General features: G+C 40.0%; 1 protein-coding gene across 3 annotated transcripts; it reads left to right on the forward strand.

Moving 5' to 3' along the window:
• The first annotated feature begins 364 nt into the window (after window positions 1–364).
• On the forward strand, window positions 365–20305 carry wdr90 (WD repeat domain 90). 3 transcript variants are annotated; one of them, XM_020083553.2, is made up of 43 exons: window positions 365–655; window positions 803–894; window positions 1530–1706; window positions 2032–2170; window positions 2295–2465; window positions 2677–2803; window positions 2949–3007; window positions 3444–3559; window positions 3706–3933; window positions 4518–4580; window positions 4689–4757; window positions 4853–4963; window positions 5124–5269; window positions 5375–5432; window positions 5729–5847; window positions 6511–6678; window positions 6813–6943; window positions 7070–7186; window positions 7726–7961; window positions 8503–8639; window positions 8831–8961; window positions 9208–9338; window positions 9473–9634; window positions 9957–10079; window positions 10744–10877; window positions 10967–11007; window positions 11116–11241; window positions 11867–12031; window positions 12151–12233; window positions 12322–12424; window positions 12546–12667; window positions 13340–13496; window positions 13587–13777; window positions 13908–14076; window positions 14265–14388; window positions 15816–15987; window positions 17196–17318; window positions 17681–17849; window positions 18434–18573; window positions 19122–19265; window positions 19571–19687; window positions 19801–19885; window positions 19973–20305. In XM_020083553.2, exons 1-43 carry the CDS (start codon window positions 643–645, stop codon window positions 20128–20130), a joined length of 5547 nt encoding a protein of 1848 aa, XP_019939112.2. In that variant the 5' UTR covers window positions 365–642; the 3' UTR covers window positions 20131–20305. The 3 variants fall into 3 exon arrangements, with proteins under 3 accessions (XP_019939112.2, XP_069373880.1, XP_069373881.1); XM_069517779.1 differs by having other exon boundaries at window positions 19128–19265; XM_069517780.1 differs by lacking the exons at window positions 365–655; window positions 803–894; window positions 1530–1706; ... (4 more) ...; window positions 3444–3559; window positions 3706–3933 and adding an exon at window positions 4357–4426.
• The last annotated feature ends 1350 nt before the right edge of the window (window positions 20306–21655 follow it).

The following is a 21655-nucleotide window of genomic DNA, read 5'->3' on the forward strand; positions in this document are numbered from 1 at the left end:
TTGAACTGTCATGTTGCAGCTGAACACACCTCACCCTCCCCTTCCAAACATGAAAAAGAACCTGTGGTAGCCTTTAGCTGTCATAAAAACTCAAAAGGTGTTTAGTTTGTCCAGTCTGGACTACTGTAAAAAACATGCCCCCCCCTCCATGTAAATATAAAGTGTTTAAATATAAAGGGCCTTTTCTGCGGTAATGAAAACTACAATTCAGACAATTTAGATGAAACGAACTAGTGAAAACATCAGGAGGATTATTCTACATTAAATGTCCTTTCTCCTAAATCTTACACACTGGACCTTTAAGTGGTTCTGCGCCTGTTTACTCCATTACCCAGAACTCCAGGGGTCGAAACGCGCTGACGTCATAAGCAACGTGCTGTCGTTAGCAACGGCGGAGGCTGGAGCGGGAAGAATACGACTGAAGCTGGACGTCAAAGTTAATCTACTTTACTCGGTGTCGGGGAGAAACGGAGACGTTCTCACGTCCCGTGACGATGCAAAACCAGTGTTTTCATGTTGTTTTAACGTCTGCGGTAATGAGAGCGAGCGTTTCCGGTCAGTCAAGTGTTTGCTAGCTACCATCTGTGGATTTTAACCTGCCCGGCAGACGTCAACAAGTGGGTTTACCTGCTGTCGCTATCAATGGCCTCCAAAGGTAGAGTGGATTTTAAAGTTCGTCCTTAAAGCCATCAGATCCACCCGCACAGACTGTGAGAGGGGAGCCTGTAACGTGGGAGACGAGTTTATTCTGTAGTGTTTCACTTGTTGCTCACTGTCGCTGAAGCTTGTTGTGACTCTGCAGGTTGGCAGCATCCTTATGTCAACATATTCAAACATGTCCGAGTTGAAGACTGGAAGAGATCTGCCAAAGAGGGGGATGTGACAACATACATGGTAACTTTGTGCCACTCTCTACAGTCGTGTTATTTAAAGTTATACTTGCACTGTAAACTACCTTCTAAAGACTCAACACCCATGTAGCATTCAAGGGTTTTGTCTGTTTCTGTGTTTAAATGTCATTGATTGCAGTAGTGTCCTCTTCAGTGGCTCTGAAGTGCAGATCATGACAACAAATGGGAATAACAGCAAACCACAATACACAACAACAAAACACAAAACAGCAATAAAAACAAAAAGCACAACAGCATATCTCAAAACACAATGAATCACAAAACAACGACAAATAAGAAAAGCACAACAGCAAATCACAAAACGCAACAGCCAAATAAATACACAGCAACTGAACAAATAGCTCATCAGCAAAACATAATGACAAAACACAACAACTTCACCTGATCCTTGCAGACAGCAGCTAACTCTATTTTCCGTCAGAAGTTATTGATGTTGTGTTTTCTCCTTTGTCATTGTGATTTGCACTTCAGAGCCACAAACTGCTTTAGTCTCAGTCATTTCCAACTTTCAAATCTCAGCAGGGTGGGAGTTTGTTTCACCAAAAAATAATATTGGGTGGATTATGACTTGAATGAACTAACTTCATATACCATAAATATCTCCATTACACCCTCTAGGACAAGACGCTGAAATGCTCAGTTTTCAGAATCAGGGGTCCTGTTCCTGCCAACAGTTACATCCTGGTACCCAAAAACACCAACCAGTCTCTGGGGCTGGTTGGGCGCTACTTCTACCTTCTGTTCAGACCCACTCCTGGAAAATACTTTGTAGTCCACCTGGATGTTGCTGTAGAGGTATTTATTTTATTGGAAGAATCTGTGCATGTGTACACTGTATAGCTGTTTTCAGGCCTTCACTGAAGTTCGGACATTTTCCTGAAATTCTATTTCAGTATTTCAGTATGCGCGAACGCAAATTTTCAATTCAGTTGGCCCTGTTATTTTAACTGGTCTCTAGTCTATGTGTGAAAGCAGCTATATAAATGGCCTGTGGTTTAATAACTGTAAGATTGCATAAACAGTCATATGAGTTTACTTAATTTGAAATGCAGGGATCCCCAGCTCTGCCTCATTAGCTTTCTTTATATTTCTCTCACGCTCTCCCTGCTGTGACACGTAGGAGGGCCAGGTTGTGCGTATCACCTTTTCAAATATGTTCAAAGAGTTCAAGTCCACAGCTACCTGGCTCCAGTTTCCTTTCCTGTGTGGAGCTGCGAAGGATTCAGTGTATGAGAGCACATCCAAATCTGCAAGACATGGTAAAACACACATGCACCAATACTCTTATGGCCATAAACATTTCAATTTATTTCATTAATCACCCTAAGAGTCCACTGTACTTTTCTACATAATGTAACTTATCCCTATGTTTATGTGCTCCAGGTTTCGTGGGCCCAGCACCCACTTCAGTGCGTTGGACCTGCCTGATGCTGGATCTGCAGCACACACTCTCCTTCTATGTTAACTGCTGCTACAGACACGTGAAGAGCATCAAGCTTTGTGCCAACTTGGCAGTGAAAAACATGTTCACCAGTGACCTGCTGCTAGATCCAGGTGGCTTTAATTTTAATTTTAATTTTTTTATCTTGTGCTTTATATTCACACCTTATCTCCTGTGAATGTCACCATTGGGTTTCTACTAGTTTGAGGTGATGTTGTGTGAATAATAAGAGAATTAAAAAAAATTAATGAGGCACAGTCTCCTCTTTGTTCATGCATGAAATTTTTTCAGTTCTCATCTCTTTGTCCTTTTCTCTCTCAATAGGAGTTTCCTTCAGTGAAGCCAAGCTGATTGGACTGGCCTCCTCTCAGGGAACAGGTCCAGTGCCTCGAGACATGTCATTCCCTGTGCCCAAGGGCGGCTCCTGGCATGACCTTTACGACCATATCAAGTACGGTTACCTCACCAAAGTTATCACAATCAGCCTTGTCTCAGAGCTGATGACAGTCTACTTTTCCAAATGAAAGAAGACCACAATGTCCTGCTTTATTGCAGTGTACTGCCATGAACTCTCTTCTTTTCTCCTACCACAACAGGTTTCCCTCAGAGGGAACAAAGTTGCCCTTTGACTCCATTCAAAAAGGCAATCCAAGTAGTAAGTCATGAAATGTCACACTGCACATCACTCTCATCATATGGTATTTAAAGATGTTTCTGCCCCCGTGTGCGATGCTCTTTACATCTGATTCCTTTTGCTTTTTAAGATTCTCCTTAAAACATCTGTTTTTCGTCATGTTTTTTTTCTTGTTTTTCTTGAATTTCAAATTATTTTTCACTTTACTCTGCACCAGAGATAAATAATGTTGTTATCATTCATTTCATTATACTCTTTCTTCTGAAATCATTTTTGTTATTCATTCATTAAAATAAATTAGAGCCACTGTAGCTTTTAGAACAACGATACTTACAAACCAAATACATTTTTTATACAGTTCTTATACATCTTTTATTAACCCACTCAGTTCTTACTTTTCCTAATAGGCATGCACAGTATTATGGATGGCTGACATTCACTCCCCCACTTTTCACAGGTTATGTCTCCAGCCAAATAAGCCCTATAAGAGGTGAGAGATCTCGCGGTGTCACCCTCAGCAAACCAGTTCAGGACCGCGTGTCCCTCATTCAGCAGCTCACCACCCCAAAATCAGTAAGATAACATTTACAAGCTTTCATCAAGCCTCTGTGTATTCACCCAGCTTGATTTTCTTCTGTTAATGGTATATTTCGATTTTAATAATTTTTTATTGGATGCTTTTGTGTTTAATTTTCATTTTTTTCCTCCTGTCTCCTCAGCTGCCGATAGATCGAGCCCCCCTGGTGACTAACATACCTGAACTGGGTATAGTCTCCTCTCCTGACTGGCTTTGCCATAATGATAACCAGCAGCAGCAGGATTCTGCATGCTTCAATCCACACCAGCTCACATCCAGGCCACCCCGTGATCCTGATGACGGTGAAGTCCATGTGTTTGTGCACCCTGAGGACGCCTTCAGCAAATACGGGGAGGAAAGTGAAGAAGAGGTGAAGCTTCATATGAACTAGACTGTACATTCAATTACACTTAGGATGCTCTCAGACATGCATTGAACTGAGGATAATCTCCTGAAATTAGCTGGAGGGGCTGTATTTGGGAAAGCAAATGCCTAAGTCAGTTGCTGTGGACATTCTTCTGAGTTTTTCCTGCCAGCCTCCTGTTAAAAACAACAAACAAAAAAAATACAGATGTCCCATCATTAAATAAAGATGACATACATGTAGCAGACACAGATGAAGAAATCAATTTGGAATGACGTCGAGATTCAAGCGCTTTTGGTGATAAGGGCTGATGCCGGTGTCAATGTGCTGTAAACAAACCTTACCCAGACACTCTCCTGCTGTGTTGTTCATATCTGAAAGGTAAACTCCAAAAAACATCCAGATGCAATTCTATGATTATTCTTCAGGTTTTATCTCTGAAAACGACTGTAAAAGTGGAAAAGAAATAAGAAAAAAACACCAGATGCTTCTCTCTTTGGTACATATTTTTTAGTTTAATTCATGACATCACAATGCACCTCATACAGTTCTGTAACTGCTTTTAAACCTGTTAACCTTCCTATTCCCAGTTTGTTTGCAGTTCTCTTCCACATATTCTTCATTTGTCATCATCTAAAGAAACTAAACAACAGGTAAGAGATGAGAGCCATGAGAAGGGAAATGAAGCAACTTGAAACCCCATTTGTTTAAGAGCACATTACTAAAAATGTAGAATTTGCTTTTTCTGCTCTCTTTATTAGAAGCTGCTTCCAGATCCAATTCTCAACCTCAATCAAATCATTGGATTTGGAGGAGCCACTACTAAATATGTATGCATTTAGATCTAAACTATAATAAAAAGCAGGCTGGCTTCATCCTACGTCATAGACTAGAGGTCTAACATTTTCTCTGTATTACACCACAGGCTCTGTGGACCAAATTAGGGGATGCAGTGGTATATCCATGTCATGCAATTATCGTCTCTATGAAGATTTCCTCGAACCAGCAGAGATTCTTTATTGGCCACACTGATAAGGTAACTGAGCGTATATATGTTGTGCTACCCTGCAGCACAATGTGTATTATGGCCTCCTATGAAAGGTTCTTGGAATTGCTTAATTCTAGGCCTTGGAAAGTGTTTGCACCCATTAAACAGAAAACATTTAATATTTTTGACACTTGTGTTTTCTCTGTAGGTGTCTGCCCTAGCTTTTAATGGCAACACGACGCTGCTGGCCTCAGCTCAGACTGGTAATCACAGTGTAGTTCGAGTATGGAACTACCACAAAGGAAACTGTCTGGCCATATTCAGGATTCATGCTCATTCATTATCCTCTCTTAGGTAACCAACTGCACAGAGACGTATACATGCTGGTTCAGTTATGTGTTAAACGCTGCTCGCTCACTCTCAATTTCTCTCTTTTGTTCTTTTCTTTCCATGATAAAGCTTCTCATACAGTGGCAGTATTCTCTGTGGAGTGGGTAAAGACAGCCACAATAAAACAGTAAGCTTCATGAATGCAAATGTTTCCACTTGAAAATTCCACAGTTTATTTTCTAATTTGCGTGTACAGGCATTCAGCACAAGCTGCTCTCTGTAGGCAGAGCCATGCGCATCAATATATTCAGAAGAGAAATTGCTAAGCAACCCCTTTAATCACTCATTACTCTAACTGACTCGTCTAGTTGCAATTTCAAATGACAAATAATAATATAAATTATTCTCCTTATTAAAGTCTGAGGCTTAGCAAAGCTGCAAGCAGACTGTGTATATTTGGATTCCTAATTCTTCTTTTCTTAGATGGTGGTGGTGTGGAACACTCAGAACATCACTAAAGGTGGAGAGGTGACCATCTTAGCCAAAGCGCACACAGATGTGGACATTAACACCATGAAGGTTGCCTTCTTTGATGATACAAGGTACCCTGGTTTCTGTGTTCATGTCATGATTCTTTTCACCAAAAGTGCATGTCTGCATATAATAATAATAATAATAATAATAACAGGGCATTTTCAGTTACTTATTAGAATCAGCATGTAGTTGTCTAGTGGTGGCCGATGAGTCATTACACTCCAGCTTGCTGCTCAGTAAATGAGGGATCAGTAACTGAACTATCTAAATTATGAAGAGGAAATGGACAACAATAATAAAAGATGATACAGTCATAGGCTGTGACAGGGATTGTAATACCTAGAGACCTAATTATTTTATTGATTATAAAATTAGGAATGTTACATTAGCATTATATGATTCATGAATGGCACCTGTGTTGTCTGTTGACTCCCACAGTGCTCACTGCAGATCAGCTATTCACAGAATTAAAAACCAATGCTCAGTTCAAAGCTACAATATGCAGTGTGATTTTGCACAGAGAGTTGTTTAACTTCTGCAGATGTCCCATCAGATTTGTGTCCCCTCTCACGCTCGCCTCCTGTGTCAAATATTCTAAGTGAAGAAAAGGTGTAGAAAAGTGGGAAGGGTGATACCGTTCCGGGTGCAAGGGCAAAACAGAAATAGGCCTCATATCGAATTGTCAGTTATTTAGAATTCTTAGAGTAAATGTCTGAGCGTTCTTCTTTTAGGATGGTGTCGTGTGGTCGTGACAATATTCGTCTGTGGCGAGTGCGGAATGGGATGCTGCGCTCCTGTCCAGTAAACCTGGGTGAATACAATCAACAATCAATGGACTTCACCGATGTGGCTTTTGAGGAGGGAATCTCCTCCAACCATCATCCTGATGATCAAACACTGTGAGTGAGCAAACACGTCACTCAAACCAAACCATGAGAGTTCACTCAGCATTATAAGAAATATAAATTTGATCTGGATATAGTGAAATTGTTATAATTAGATAACTCTTCCTGCTATGACTATCTTCCCATAGATTTGCCAGCAGTCGCAGTGGCCATATCTTTGAGGTGGACTACAGCAGAGTAGTTATTAGAAATGTGAGGAGACTGTTGCCTGCACTGCAGCAGCATGCAGACCGCAGAGACAAATTGACTTTTAACAAAGGTGGGTCTGAATCATTTGGAGCAAGAAAATGTTTATTTAATATTTTGAAGCAGAGGTTGGTTAGAGAGAAAATGTAATATGCAAAGAGCCTGTGAAGACATCAGTTTGTGTGTTTTTGTGTCACAGGTCCCGGCATCGCCATCAACAGCATCAGTGTGTCCTCGTCATTCTGTGCCACTGGCTCTGAAGACGGCTTCCTGCGTCTGTGGCCCCTTGATTTTTCTGCTGTCTTCCTGGAGGCTGGTAAGCACAGCAGGGTTAGGCATGACATTTAACTGCAGCATACTAACTGTAGGGGACAGTTCCAGCTCCACAGTCGTGTGAGATGATCTCACTTCATGTATGTTTAGAAAGCAGTTTTTTTAGTGTAAGGTTGCATCTGTCCTCGATGACCGCGCCAAGAAGGTTTTAAAGGAGCCTGAGAACTGGAAGTGAAGAGTTTCACACCATGATTGAATGATTTAATTTGTATGTATATAAACCGGCAGTTATCAGTGTATGCACTTTACATATATATCACTCAGGTTTTAAACTAATTTAACTAGAATAATATGAAGTAGAAACTTTCTTTTCTACCCAATTACTTCATCTCAAAGAATGTAGCAGGTGCATTATTCTCTTCTGTAGCATGAATTCTGCTACTTTGAAGCAGCTGGAATTGGATTATTCGAAATAATAGAAAAATATAAACAAAGTGCACAGACTTTATAATCAAATATGAAATGTTCCCTCTCACATCCTCATACAGAGCAATCACTCAAACACATGTCATCGTTTTCCAGAGCACGAGGGACCTGTGAGCCTGGTGTCCGTCTCATCGGACAGTCTTCAGGTCCTGGCAGCCACCTCAAACGGTATCCTGGGTTTCCTTGATGTGAGCAGCCACGGGTACAACACACTGATGAGGTCCCACACGGACGCTGTGCTTGGCTTCAGTGTGGACGGCATCCGTCGGCATCTCACAACTGCCTCTTCCGACGGCACAGTGCGCATTTGGAATATGGATACCTTACAGCAGGTCAATCAATGTCAAGTCTATTTCTTTTTTCATAATTTCATTGACGAGATACTATCTTTCAGTTTGTTGAACCAGACAAAAGGCTCAAATCTGTGTTTGCTGTTCACAATCTCACTTTAGAGAAAATAGACATTGGTATTCTTTTTTCAGTTTTACTTTCTCTGCTGAAGCAAGACCACGTCAGGCTCTGTTCATTCTCTCTTTTAATTTAGTTTGTGATTTATACAAAAAGAAAGAGATAAACATTTTATATTGTCTGGTTTTATTTGAAAAACCATCCACCATTGTCTCATTTACTCTCTAAGACTGATTAAATTAACATTACTCTCCAAGATATTTCTGATATTCTTCTCATTATATTTTGTACAGATTAACAGTCCATATATGTAGAGATTCTGGGTGATTATAGCATCTTTTAAATTATTCTGATAACTAATTTGAGTTCCTGCAGTGTCTCCAATATGTTTGGACTGAAGAAATTAGCATTATCTTTGACCTATTTACCGTTGAGCTGAACGCCTGTCTTGTGTCTTGTGTTTAGCTTTACGACTTTGTGTCTGAGGACAGCCCCTGTTCAGTGGCTTTCCATCCCAGTGAGCAGGTCTTCTCTTGTGGCTCAAGCTCGGGCGTCATCAGGGTCTTTGACATCTCAAGTGCTAAACTGTTGGCTGAACACAAGTACGTCTGAATTAACACAGTATATAATGCTTAAAATACACTATAACTTGACTAGAATAGTAAGTTGGCCTTGATATTAAGGGGCACATTTGATGTAGATAACAGGTATGGTCCACACTGTCAAATGAATATGTGAAATTTATTTCTCAGCATTTATGTTTCTGTTTACAAACAGTATTAATATATTACAGGCATCACAGAGGTGAAGTGGTGGGTCTTGCCTTCTCTCCAGATGGGGAGTTCATGTACACAGCTGACTCTCAGGGCTCTCTTGCTCTTTACAACTCCTCTGAGGATGAGCACAATGTCATCAGAGTTGTATGTATGTACACACACGCACGCACACACAAACATGCCTCAAGATAATTGTAGTAGATCATACGTTACACTTAATCTTACCATAAACCATTCATGCAGGCACATCATTTAATTTCATTAGCTAGCCAACACAATGAGATATTGCTTGCACTGACTTTACTCTAAAGCTTACTAGTTTGAGTCATAGTTGGTATATCAGAATGCCACATTTATCACCGTTGTTAGATTCACTCTGTATCTGATTTCCTAGGTAATGTGGTGGCCCGAGGCACGGAGCGTGCTCCAGACGCTCTTACCGTGCGCAGTGACAGCAGCTGTCTGGCTTTTGTCGGTCCCTCCGAGTACATAGTCACTATTGCTGACGCACGATCTCTGGATGAGGTATCTCACACATTTGCATTGCTCTGGTAAATTAAATGAATGAGATTTCACTTCATGAGTAGTGAGGCAGCATCACTCTTTCATTATGTGGGTTTCTCTTATGGGTCCGACTGACACATGTCATCCATACCCAGTTGCTCCATGTGGATGTGAGTATTTTGGACGTGGAAAGCCCTCGTCTGGATTCTGCACTGAAGGTCTGCTTCTCTCTGGCCTCCACTGAACATCTGCTGATTGCAACATCTGCAAACAAAATCCTCTGGGTTAGCACTAAGACAGGCCGTCTGCTCCGAGAGGTAACACCACAGATGTGCAAATTTTTTTGCAAGGTTTTTGTCTATTTGTTGAAAGTGTATAAGATAAAGCAGTTCCTCTGCTTTATCTTATACACTTACGTGTTTAAAAAGGTTTAGTAACGGTCAGTACTGCCAGTAGAACATTAGATAACCTGACAGAGAGACTGAAGACAAGAAGCTCACAGAGTAGATGAATGTGGAATGTGTGTCTGCAGCAACAGTAACAAGAGGCCAAGGGTTTTGATATCACAGGTTGTATATACACAATCATTTGATGCAATTTTCAGTTATATTTCAGAGTTTGTTTTTGTTTTCCTTACAGATGTCGAAGGTTCACAAACACCAGATCTCATCCTTGGCTGTGAGTGAGGACAGTCGATTCCTGCTGACTGCAGGACACAATGCTGTTAAAGTGTGGGATTATAACATGCAGCTCAACTCACAGGTAGTGACCAATTAGATCATTTTTACCTTTTACTATTTGTGGCTAAAATGTAAACCATACATTCTCTAGAGATTTAGATTTTATTAAGTAACTCCTGCAGCTATGTGTATTTTACAAGTTTGAGTCATTAGAATGGGATTGCTTTGTGACTGAACACAATGCAAAGTGCACTGACACAAATTTAATTTTACAGCCAATGATTTACAATTTCAACATGTAGTCGTAATAACAGGGAGGCAGCTAACAAGTATTATCATTTACAATCAATCTATTGATGATTTTCTCCATAAAGTGATGAACTGTCTGGTCTCTAAAATAAAATAAAAAAATGTTTCCTGTTTGGTCTTGCCTCCAGTCTAGAACACAATTCAGCTATGTAGATATTTTATCATCACAAATAAAAAAAAGAATAAATGATCACATTTCTGAACCAGAGTATTATTGTCAGTTAGCTTGAAAAACTGCAAACACGTTTTTCTAACGTCAGCCATGTTCATCTTTTACTGGGCAAATCGTTATGGGTGTTTGGCTCGGTTGTTATGGTAACTGGTGTTGTCTTCAGCTAAGCTAGAGTAACCTAATCAAATAGCTTAATACTATGAATACTTAAATATAGCAAAGTAACTTTCTTCACAATAATTAGACATGTGTTTCTCTGGATCAGATGTTTATAGGCCACAGTCAGCCTATCTGCCAGGTGAGCTTCACCCCGGACCAAATGGGTGTAGTCTCAGTGGGAGACGCCATATTTCTGTGGGACTTCCTGGCGCATTCTGGTTACTCTTTGACTAACAGCAGGTAATAATCTGTTTGATATTAAAGTCTTGTGTGTTATGCTTCATGAGTTTTATTGGTAAGTTTCCAATTCGCTCTGTCTTCACTCACAGTTTGCCTCCCAGAGTAAACCACACCTCTGCCCCTAAATCAGGTACATTAACATTGCAGTCATTTAAATGCTAGAATAAAACAGAATGTACCTGATCCAAATCTTCTGATTAATTTCAATGTTTCTTTGTTTTCTGTTTTCATGTTACAGTTCATCCAGATGTTGCAGTGACTGAAGTTCAGTTGTCCAATGGGATGCCTCGACAGAAAGCACCCCTCCCTTCCTCACCACCTCCACATCTGGATGTCAGCACGACCAACCAAGCTGACCAGGCTGGTAAGTTCTGACGCTGTGACAGACGTCCTATTAAACTTGCCCGATTTTAGATAAATGGTTATGATCAGCCCGGCCAATTCAGGATGGGGGACAGACTCATCTGTAAGAACATGAGCTGTAAATACAGTGTTAAGAGTTTACTGTACAAAAATATACAACTTTCTGAGCCTCCCAGCTGATTTCTGTCAGATCTGCCTAAAAAATGATCAGGAGTGTCTCTTTAAAATACAGAGACACAAGCATATTTTAAGCACAACATTTTAATGGTCTCACTGATGTAAACCTCAGTATCTCAGCCTTTAAAGCCAAACCACAATAGTTGCTTAGCAACACCAAGATTTATGTGGCACACTTTGACTCAGAATGTGTTTGTTGCTAATGGCTACAATGGACAATGTTCAGTGGATGCAGGGACATTGATTATAAGGATTATGGGTCCGTATTTCCTGAAGCTTGACTGATTGGTGGAAGTGTACGACTGTGAGAACTGTTGGGTTTCTCTATTTTAAATAAGATTTTAAGGTCTTGACTGTCTATGTAAAGTGCCTTGAGATAATGTATATTATGATTGGGCGCTTTATATATAAAATTGAATTGAATTCATTGTAGTTTCTCTCTCCTGCAGCTTTTGGCTCCTTGTCTCTTTGTGAAGAGACCCCAACCATCACAACTATTCCAGGCCCAGCCACTTGTTCAGGTCCGTCATCTGACCCCAGATCTGCCACATCCTTCCTCAAAGTTACAGAGTTGGTCAACACACCTTCCCTCAATAGCAGCCATAATGACACTAGTAAGTGCTCCACTGCACTATTTCATATTTGCAGCGAACTGACTCTTTTCTTCTGCTGTTGTACGTCTTCATAGCATTATCTCGTTTTTTAATTGTATTTATGCTGTTTTGTTATTAAGTTCAGTCAAAAGGGAAGAAGCCAGTACGCCCAGATTGTTACAGGCACTTTATCCCACGTTTCAAGCCCTCCACTGTTGATCAGGTAAAGAACACTTTGTATTATAATGAACTGTAGTCACAGAGTGCATTGAAATTCTTGCTCTCCAGTCTGACTGTTTTCTCTGATTCAGGCTGCTGTGGCTCCCATGCCAGGAGAGGAGGGCATCAAGCTGAAAGCAGTGATTGGCTACAATGGCAATGGGCGTGGCAACATGGTGTGGAGCCCTGACCAAGGTTATTATCATATTGTTATTCACTAAATAAACTTCAACTGAAAAGTCAAATTAAAATTTAAAAAAATCATAAAGCTAAGTTGGTGAAGGTTGTTGTCTTATCCTGCAATTAATTTTTCTAGGTTTATTTGCATACTCGTGTGGCTGCGTGGTGGTGGTGGAGCACCTTCATACAGGATGTCAGAGACACTTGCAAGGCCACAGTGAGGAGATCTCTTGTCTTGCGATCTCAAATGATGCACAGGTACATTTCATTACAGTTATATCTATATTGTATTGAATTAAAACACAGTATGTTTGGCATAGATCATCACAGTGATGACAAGACCACATGTCAACTCAAGTCTTTGACACTGTTTGAGTGTAGTGTGTGTTTGCATTTGATTATACTCACCGGTTACAATGGAAAGATATATATACCTGCCTTTTTGGTTTTAACCTACTATTTTTAATTTTGTATGTTTTAATCTGGAATGCAAATTGTCTGCTAATTTATTTAACATTTCTGATGCTCATAAATATTTACATGAATCATGAATGACCTGTGACAATAAATTATAAAAATCAAGACAAAGAACTGTCAATGGCCAAAGAATGAACGGGTTTCGCAGAATATAATCTTTGTCCATCACTGCACACCAAGTGTGTTTATCATCTCAAAAACTATTCAGACTCAAGGTTCTTGACAAGCAAGAACTCCAGGATTATGAAGCAGTCCACTTCTTTAGCATGAGGACCCAGTTAAATGATGTGATTTCGTGTGATTCATGTGGTTGCTGGAGTTTTTGTTTGTTTTTAACACTGAGTTTGGGGATTCTGTGAACCTAAAGTCACGCAGCTCAGACCACAGAGAAAGCTTGTCTACACAAATCAAGCTTGCTTTGCGTTTTATGGAATAATGCTTTGCACCTTGTAGAAAATTGCATCAGCAGCTGGCGGCAGTAACGGCAGCAGGAGCCTCATCTGCATTTGGGATGTGCAGAATGGAACTAGTCAAAAAAACATCTCCTACCACAGAGGGGCGGTGCAAAGTCTTTGTTTTTCCAGGGACGATCGCTTCTTTCTCTCTGTCGGTCAGTAAAAATGAATTTAAACTCTTGGTATAATGACTTAACAAATGTTGCTACTTTTACTACTATAGGTTTCTTCCCAATTCCCCATAGGAGACTTCTCTGAGCCAGAGCTGGCTCTGTGGAGCACCAAGACCTTCCAGCTGCTGTCCAGTGTGAGCATGTCGGGGCCAATCCATGATGCAGCCTTCAGCCCCTCTGCAGCCAGCCAGCTGGCCTGTGTGGGCAGCCAGGGGATTTACTTCTGCCTCCTCAACACTCATGGCCTGGATGTTGACCTCCAGGTAAAACAGACATTGTTATTCAGGAAATACTGTATAATTTCAACTGCATATCTAGTGTGTACTTATGGGTAATTATTTTACTTGTAGGTACCCTGGTGCATAAAGATTGACCTGTCCTTCACTCTTGTAGGTCCAGAAGGTGAAAGCACCAGCGGAGGTCGGTGATGTTGAGCTGACTGCTCTGTGCTACCACACAGACTCTTTTCTGTTCACTGCCACTAACCGAGGACAAGTTTGCGTCTGGGATGTGAACACACAGCTTTGCTTAATGACCTGGGAAGCTGATGAGGGAGAGATTGGTACAAATTTATAATACATTCTGACCATCTAGTTAAGATAACAGAATTTTTTTCGCTGAACTTCCCAAAAAATACACAACAGCATAATTCTCTTCTAGTTTCTTGTATTAAATTGTATAAATGCTTTTTATTCCACTTGGTAAATGAGTCTGCAGTGGTAATGAGATTGATGTGGTTTCTTGGTGCAGGAGTGCTGTTATGTCGAGGGAACCGTCTATTGACGGGCAGCAACACCCGCTGGTTCCGACTGTGGGAGGTCGAAGCTATTGAGAGCCTGCAGCCCCAGGAAAAAGTCTGCAGTGTGGAGGATAGGTGTGTATCTATTTATACGTATGTTTTATCTTGACAGCAGCCTCTTCACATGTGATGTATATGTTTATTCATTCTTGAGTCTGTGTACCAAGAGAAACACAGTGTTTATTAATTTCAATTTCTCTAAAATTATGAGAACTTCAAAGAACATAGTCATCAGGTAAAAAGACATGTAATGTGTGGGTTTGTGTTCTTTCTTGCATGTGTGAGGTGAAACGATAAATTGCTTTTAGTACCGAATAATCCACGTTTCTCCTGCATGTGGAGCTAGGCAGATAGATCAGACAGAGACATTACAATTTGGTAAATTAACTTTAATGAAAGAAAATGAAGCTGTATTTTGCTTGTCACATACCTGTTAAAGTGATAAACTGCACTACCTGTGGTTGTTTTTACAGACTATAGATACAGATGTTTACATGTGCTACAAAACTATCAACCTCTGTAGCACCAGTGCTAAGTGTTAAAACAGTTAACGTACAGATATTGCAATAAATAGCACAGAACAAATTCTGTATTTTGATACTGTAGATGCATGGACCATTCTGCATCATGATTGTATCGTTTCTCTCCATCAAAGATTTGTAGGAAGTATAACTGTTCACCTCCCATGCATCTCTAACAATAGAGAGGAAGAAGTACAGCAGAAATAAACAATTTAAAGGAAATATACTGGATAACATAAAAGACAGTTTCTGAAAGTAGTAGCTGCCAGTCTTCGGTCATATACACGCAAAATGTTTTTGGTGGCGAATAGGGGCCTTTGTGGGTTCACCTGACAAAAGGCTTCCTCTCCTTTCAACAGTAACAATCGATTTGAATTTGAACCTACGTTTGTCAGGAAACAAAATAACCTGTCACTATCTGACAGCAGATCTATATTTATGCCTCTGGGGTAAGTTCAGAGTTTGGCTGATACCACAACATTGCCAACTCTTGACTGTTGATTCCAACTGAGGCTAATATACTGGGATTTTGTCACCCTATGTTATTATGTGTAAACACCAGTAACAGTTTCAAAAATGTTTCCTTTTCTCATTAAATGTCATTTTGTTCATCTTGACATTAAGTTGACGGATATTGAGAGATGAAGGAGTTTGAAGGTTCAGCTACACTGCACTCTTATTAAGAGGTTCTATATAAGATCTAATGATGACAGGTTAAAAATGTTGAATCGTGAACAAACTGTGGGATATGAAAGTTATTTTCAAAAGACGCTGAGCTCAGTATGTGGATTATAATTAATTCTAAGGCATAATTATACAAATGTGTAATTTTGGATGAATGCCAACTGGAACTTTCTTTGCAGTAAGATTTCTGCCGTGTTTGAAAAGAAGCAAACATTTTGGTTGAATGAGAATACGTCCTCAAGTCTCCATTAGTTTCAGTGGGCGCAGCGTTTGTGGTCACCTGTGTCTTTCCTTTAGAGGGACCACTGTGGTGTTGGCGCAAGAGGTAATGCTGGACGGGACGACAGTCAGTGCAGCATTTGATAACACAATGGACATGGGCATTGTTGGAACCACAGCCGGAACCCTCTGGTACATCAACTGGTCCGATAACAGCAGCATCCGGCTGGTCAGCGGGCACAAGACCAAGGTACCACTGCTCTGTCACCAGCCCTGACAAATGAAAAATAACCACATCCAAATCTTGTGTCTCCAGGAAGGGATGGAGTAAAGGTTTAAACGTAGAACTTATACAATATATTAAATCACATCTGCCCAAGGACGTGCTAACACAAGTTCTATGTCTGTCAGAAGCTACAGTCGTGACAGTGAAATGCATCAATACCTATTCACTGTTTGTCCTGAAAAGATTTCACCAAATGTCACGTCCTGAACTAAATCTTGTTTACCGCACCCTGTCTGGCTGAAATATTAATGCCATATATTGTCATCCTCATTTTGAAAAAGAAGCTTTATATTTGTATGCCTCTGTGACAGTGTCAGCCTGGCAATATGTTTTCAGGTGTTCCATCAAGACTGTCTGTTTGTGAATCCCATCACACAGACAACCTTAAAAGAATCTCTCCAAAACTATTTTGGAGGTTAAGGTCACTGTGACCAAACAAAACAAGATCTTACAACCAGAAACTAAAGAAAAATGTAGGGATGCAATTAAGATTACTGATGCAATTCCACCCAATTGATGGTGAAGCTACCGACACAATAAACATCTATTTAATTACAAATGTACGATTTCATGTTGTCTCTAGTTTTACTTCAAATAAGAAAAAATAAGTGTCTTGTGCTTGGAAAGTCATAAAACTTATTATTTCTAGAGAAACGCTGTGTTTTTCCCCTCAGGTCAATTAAATGTGTTTTTGCTCTTTGTTCTTATCGTTATTATTGACTGCCCAATTTTGATGTTTTTAAATCTTTTGTATTGTTTAATTCATCACCCTCACTGGTGTGGTAATTATAAATTCTGTGAGATTAAACATTTAGAATTTTAGTTTTTTATTAATATACCCGTCAAAGGTTTTGGATTATTTGACATTTGTTATCATGGCAACAGTTTCTTGTTGTGGTGTTTGTTGATTTGGGCAAGAGATGAAGATTTTTTTTTTTACTAAAAAGTGAAAAGCATAATTCTGAATGTATCAGGAAAGTGCAGCCACTTTCAGGAAAATCTCAGAAGAGAAGGATGAAAATGACACGACGTCTGAATAATTCTGTTCTTCAGAAGCATCAGTCGAGTTTCTGATGTTTCTGAAGCACGATTAGATTTTCCTCGTGATTGTAACAGCACTCAGACATGGTGACGTCACAGTCTTTGTGTTTCTCCGTTTTGCTGCTGTCCAGGTGAATGATGTCGTGTTCAGCTCTGACGAAAACCACTTCGCCACCTGCAGTGAGGACGGCAGCGTGAGGGTGTGGTCGGCACTCAGCAATGAACTGATGGTGCAGTTCCAGGTGCTCAACCAGGTGAGAGGATACATTTAGAAAATATCCTACAGGTGGGTCTAGTATAAACTGAAGGAACACTTGAGATTTCAAACTGGATATCTGCTGTAAATATGAGGGAAATCAGAAATAATTTTTTAGGGATTCTAATTACATGATTAAACTAATTGTTGGTCTCCTGGTGTTTTTGCTCCATAGCAAAATATGTGGTGAAATCTATTTATGCTTTTGTCTTTTTAAGTTAAAAAATTCAAAATGATCAGCAATCCTCCAAGTAATTACGCTTATTACATTCAAGGAATGTTATGCAAACGGGGAATCATACCCACTGTGCACAATAATCACATTCACCACACAACTGCTTTTCTCTGTTTCTCTGTCAGGCCTGTGGCTGTGTGTGCTGGAGCCCCTCTCCCAGTGAGGACAGTGCATGTGTGGCTGCGGGATACAGTGACGGGACCCTGAGGATCTTCCGACTTGCCTCCTCAGAGATGGAGATGAAGCTGCATCCCCATCACGTGGCCGTCACTGCCATCCAGTACTCGGCTAGTGGTGAGAGAGCAGTGCAGAAATCTTTCATCTGCTGTTATTACTCAGATCAAGACTTTCCTTTGGTCGTCCCTGTCCCGGCTACTTCTTTACTACTTCATGGCTTTAAGCACCCTCCAGAGAAGAGCCATGAACTGTTCTGATTCAAAAGGTTATTGTTCTAAGGTCAAACACCAATGCTACATTCACATTAATATGTCTTTGTTTAAATGAGTGTTTTAGAACAGAAACATCTCTGTCCAGACGAGCTTTTCAGCTCTGTATCAGAAATAAACTGTCCCTACTAACACACCTGAGTAAAAGTAAAAGATATAAATGTACATTCAAGCAATTATCAAATGCTACGTTGTTGTAGAAGGTTTATAAAAAAAGTTGTTAATAGAAAAGTCTGAACCTGGTATAAGGTTTGTTAGTCTGGCTGTAGCCTTATAGAAAATCAAAGAAATGGTCAAAACAAAATTAAGTAGTCTTAAGAATCTTCCTTCAAGTTTAAAGACCTATGATCAAGTCCATGTACTGAGAGTGAAGTGTCATGTTCCATCAAAGCTGCTACGTTTCATCCAGTATCTGTTTTTGGACCCCGACAGGTCATGTGATCCTTTCAGGGGGGAAGAATGGTCTCGTAGCTGTCAGCAGCCCAGTGAATGGAGCGACTATCCAGGTCATCAGGGACCACAGAGGAGCTCAGATTACCACCATCCAGTGTGTGAATGAAGAGGCCAGCTCAGTGAGTCATTGGTTCAGAGAACAGAGCTTTATCTCAGCTTGATATGATGGCACACTAGCAACTGAACAAGGTGCAGCAGAAATCCTTGAACAAAGACTTCAGGCAGTAATTTAGTAAGAGAAAGTGGCAGCAATGACATTTATAATTCAACCATCATTACTTTAACAAGTGTACATGTTATAAGTGAGATATAAGTCTGTTAGAAATGGTGCACTCTGAAAAGCCACGGGGAATCTTTTTCCATTGTTTACTGAGAACTTTTATACTTAGACAGAATCGTAAAACAGCCTGAGTGTCTATATCAGAGGCAGTAAATACGTTTGTTGAAACAATCTTTTCAAATCCACCTCTCTTTTTAATGTTCTAAATTGATAAACTGTTATTTAAACAAAAGAGTTAACAGATATTTTATTTCATCAGCTCTCCACATGTGACACTGTTTAAGAGCAAGAAAAAGAAAATGCTCTCTGAAATTCTTCTTGTGGCACTTAATCACATTTTGTTTCATCGGAACGTCTTTGAAGACATTTTTATCTTTTCATCTCCAGTGTAAGAATTTCGGACTGGAAGGAAACGAGATGTGGTTGACTGCCAGTGCTGACAGACGTGTCAGTGTGTGGGCTGCCGATTGGTTGAAGGACAAGTGTGATCTCCTAGACTGGCTGACGTTTCCTGCTCCGGCCTTTTTGGAGGTACTGTCTGTATTCTAACTGGTGGTGCACGGTAATGAATTGAAATGTCTGTCCATGTGTACAACATACTGGATTTTTAGCTCTGTTTCATAGTCTATACCATGGAAATGCTACTAATACACAGCTAACACACATATGCATTCAATACTTCCCTTAGCCTTTTATTATTCTGTCTGTTTTTTATTTGTTATTGACATACAGTATCTTTTTGTCCTGTTTTAAAATATGTTCACTAGAACATTTAGCTCAGTCCATCTTTTACCATTAGGTATTTTTTATATATCTATAAACATTTTGTGCTGCAGGATGGCAGCCCACCTCCCAGCCTGGCTGCCTTCTGCCCAACAGACCCTGACCTGGTGGTCTACACAGGCTACGGAGTAGAGAAAGAGTTGTCCTTCTACAGCCTGACTAAAAAACAGGTACCACAGCTCCCCCTGCTTCACTGCTCTTTCATTATGTTGTTTTATTTCTGTACGTGCACAGAGAAAATTGCTTGTAATATCATACAATTTCTTTTTCTTTTTTTATACAGATAATAAAAAAGATTGCTCTGCCCCACTGGGCCACATGCTGCGGTCTCTCCTCTAAGTCTCAGCTCATAGCTGTGGGATCAAAAGGTAAACCTGTATTTTAAATCAAAGTGTAATTTAAGTTTGAAGCACACGTTTAACACATTTCTCACTCTGTGTTTTACCTCTTACCAGAGCGGGTGTTGAAGTTAATCAAGTCGAGCAGCGGCAGATTTCAGGACTTCCTGCAGCACAGTGACTCACTGCACACGTGTCACTTCTCCCCCACTGGGACTCTTTTTTTCACTGTGGCTTATAATGAGATCCTGCTGTGGGAGGTGCGGGGCCTCTGAGGGCCTCGGATCTGGTACATACTGTAATTTCATTGTTCCATAAATATTTTTTTTGTCAAATGTTTTTTTGTGAAATAGATGTGGAGAAGCTTTGTGCCACAGAGGTTTTTATTTAATTGAATTAGGTGTTTTCTTTTGTGTGAGGTTTTAAAATACAGTTTTTTAATGAATCGATTATTTTGTGTGTTGAGTCATTTCTTATTTTTGAAATTTTATTTTTTGTGTTTTTTTATGCTGCAGGTTAGTGTTTATGAATACTGATGAGAAATGAGTATAGTTAAGTGTAATGATGCTAGGCTGCTGGTGCCACGCACACACACACACACACACAGACACACGGATGTTCGATGTTTCTCCTTCCACATCTGCAAAGGAGGACAGGTGCACTTAAAACATTTTGCATGAATCCTCCTGAGTTTCCTTTTTAGTTAAGAACGCTGGGTAAACTCAGGCGTTGATGTTTGAATGACGGTGTGTCTCTTATCACTGGGACAGTGTCACACTTCTGTCAGTGTTTTTCATCTGTTCTCATCACTTTAATAATCAGAAAAGTTCTATTCACACTTTGGATACCTCCTCCTCCCTCAGCTAGTGTTGACACAGCTTCAAGCCTTTTTTTTGATTCTGTTATCACTCCAACGTGATTTTAGCTCCTCTGCTAAAGAGGGGTTGATTTCATCCCTCTCCTTTAGTTTGTTTGCTGGTTGGTTGCTTTTGTTTGTTATTCACCAGGATTACGCAAAAACTACTTAACAGATTTCTGTAAAACTTGGCGCTTTCTTTAACGTTGCAAAGCTTTTTTTTTAACATGTTCAACAGCTCTCAGGGGTTAATACATGAATCTTGATGGGGAAAAAAGAATAAGGCCTTTTTGAGAACTGACATCTGCATGTGAGTAACAGTAAATTAGTGCGACTTGATGAATTTAAGGGGAATGTTGAGCCATGACGTAGGAATATGCTCTACTGAGTGTTATTGTTGTTTAGATATTTATAGTTTGCGTATTTGAGTAAAATCCACACGCACACTGACTATTGTCGAGCAAAACAAAAGGTCAAATGCTTATGTGGAGATCCCCACATGCATATCAGTATTTTACAAGGATCTAATAGTTTTAAGTAATATCATGTGAGCATTTAATTTGATACAAAACCAGCATGAAGTAGAAAATAAGATTGCTTTGCAGGCAGATCAAAACTGCAAAGAGTGGACAGTTACTGAATATTACAGAAATGTCTGACAATTGAATATTGTGATAAACCCCAGCTGTCATGTTACACACATTGTTGGGATCTCGTCTCTCTTGTTTGTAGATCGCAACTCAAAACAAAATCTCAGTTGTTTTCCTAGTGTCCCAACAGATGCATTCATCATTATCATCCTTCGGATTTGGTAGCACCGTATTATTAGGCTGAAATATCTTACTCTGCTCTTTTAAATGCATGTGCTCAGTTGATGTGTCAGCCTCTATCAGATCAATAGGAAACATCATGTTATTATTCTGATTATATATTACATATCATGT

Source organism: Paralichthys olivaceus, chromosome 21 (assembly GCF_024713975.1).
Source record: "Paralichthys olivaceus isolate ysfri-2021 chromosome 21, ASM2471397v2, whole genome shotgun sequence".
NCBI classification, from domain to species: domain Eukaryota; kingdom Metazoa; phylum Chordata; class Actinopteri; order Pleuronectiformes; family Paralichthyidae; genus Paralichthys; species Paralichthys olivaceus.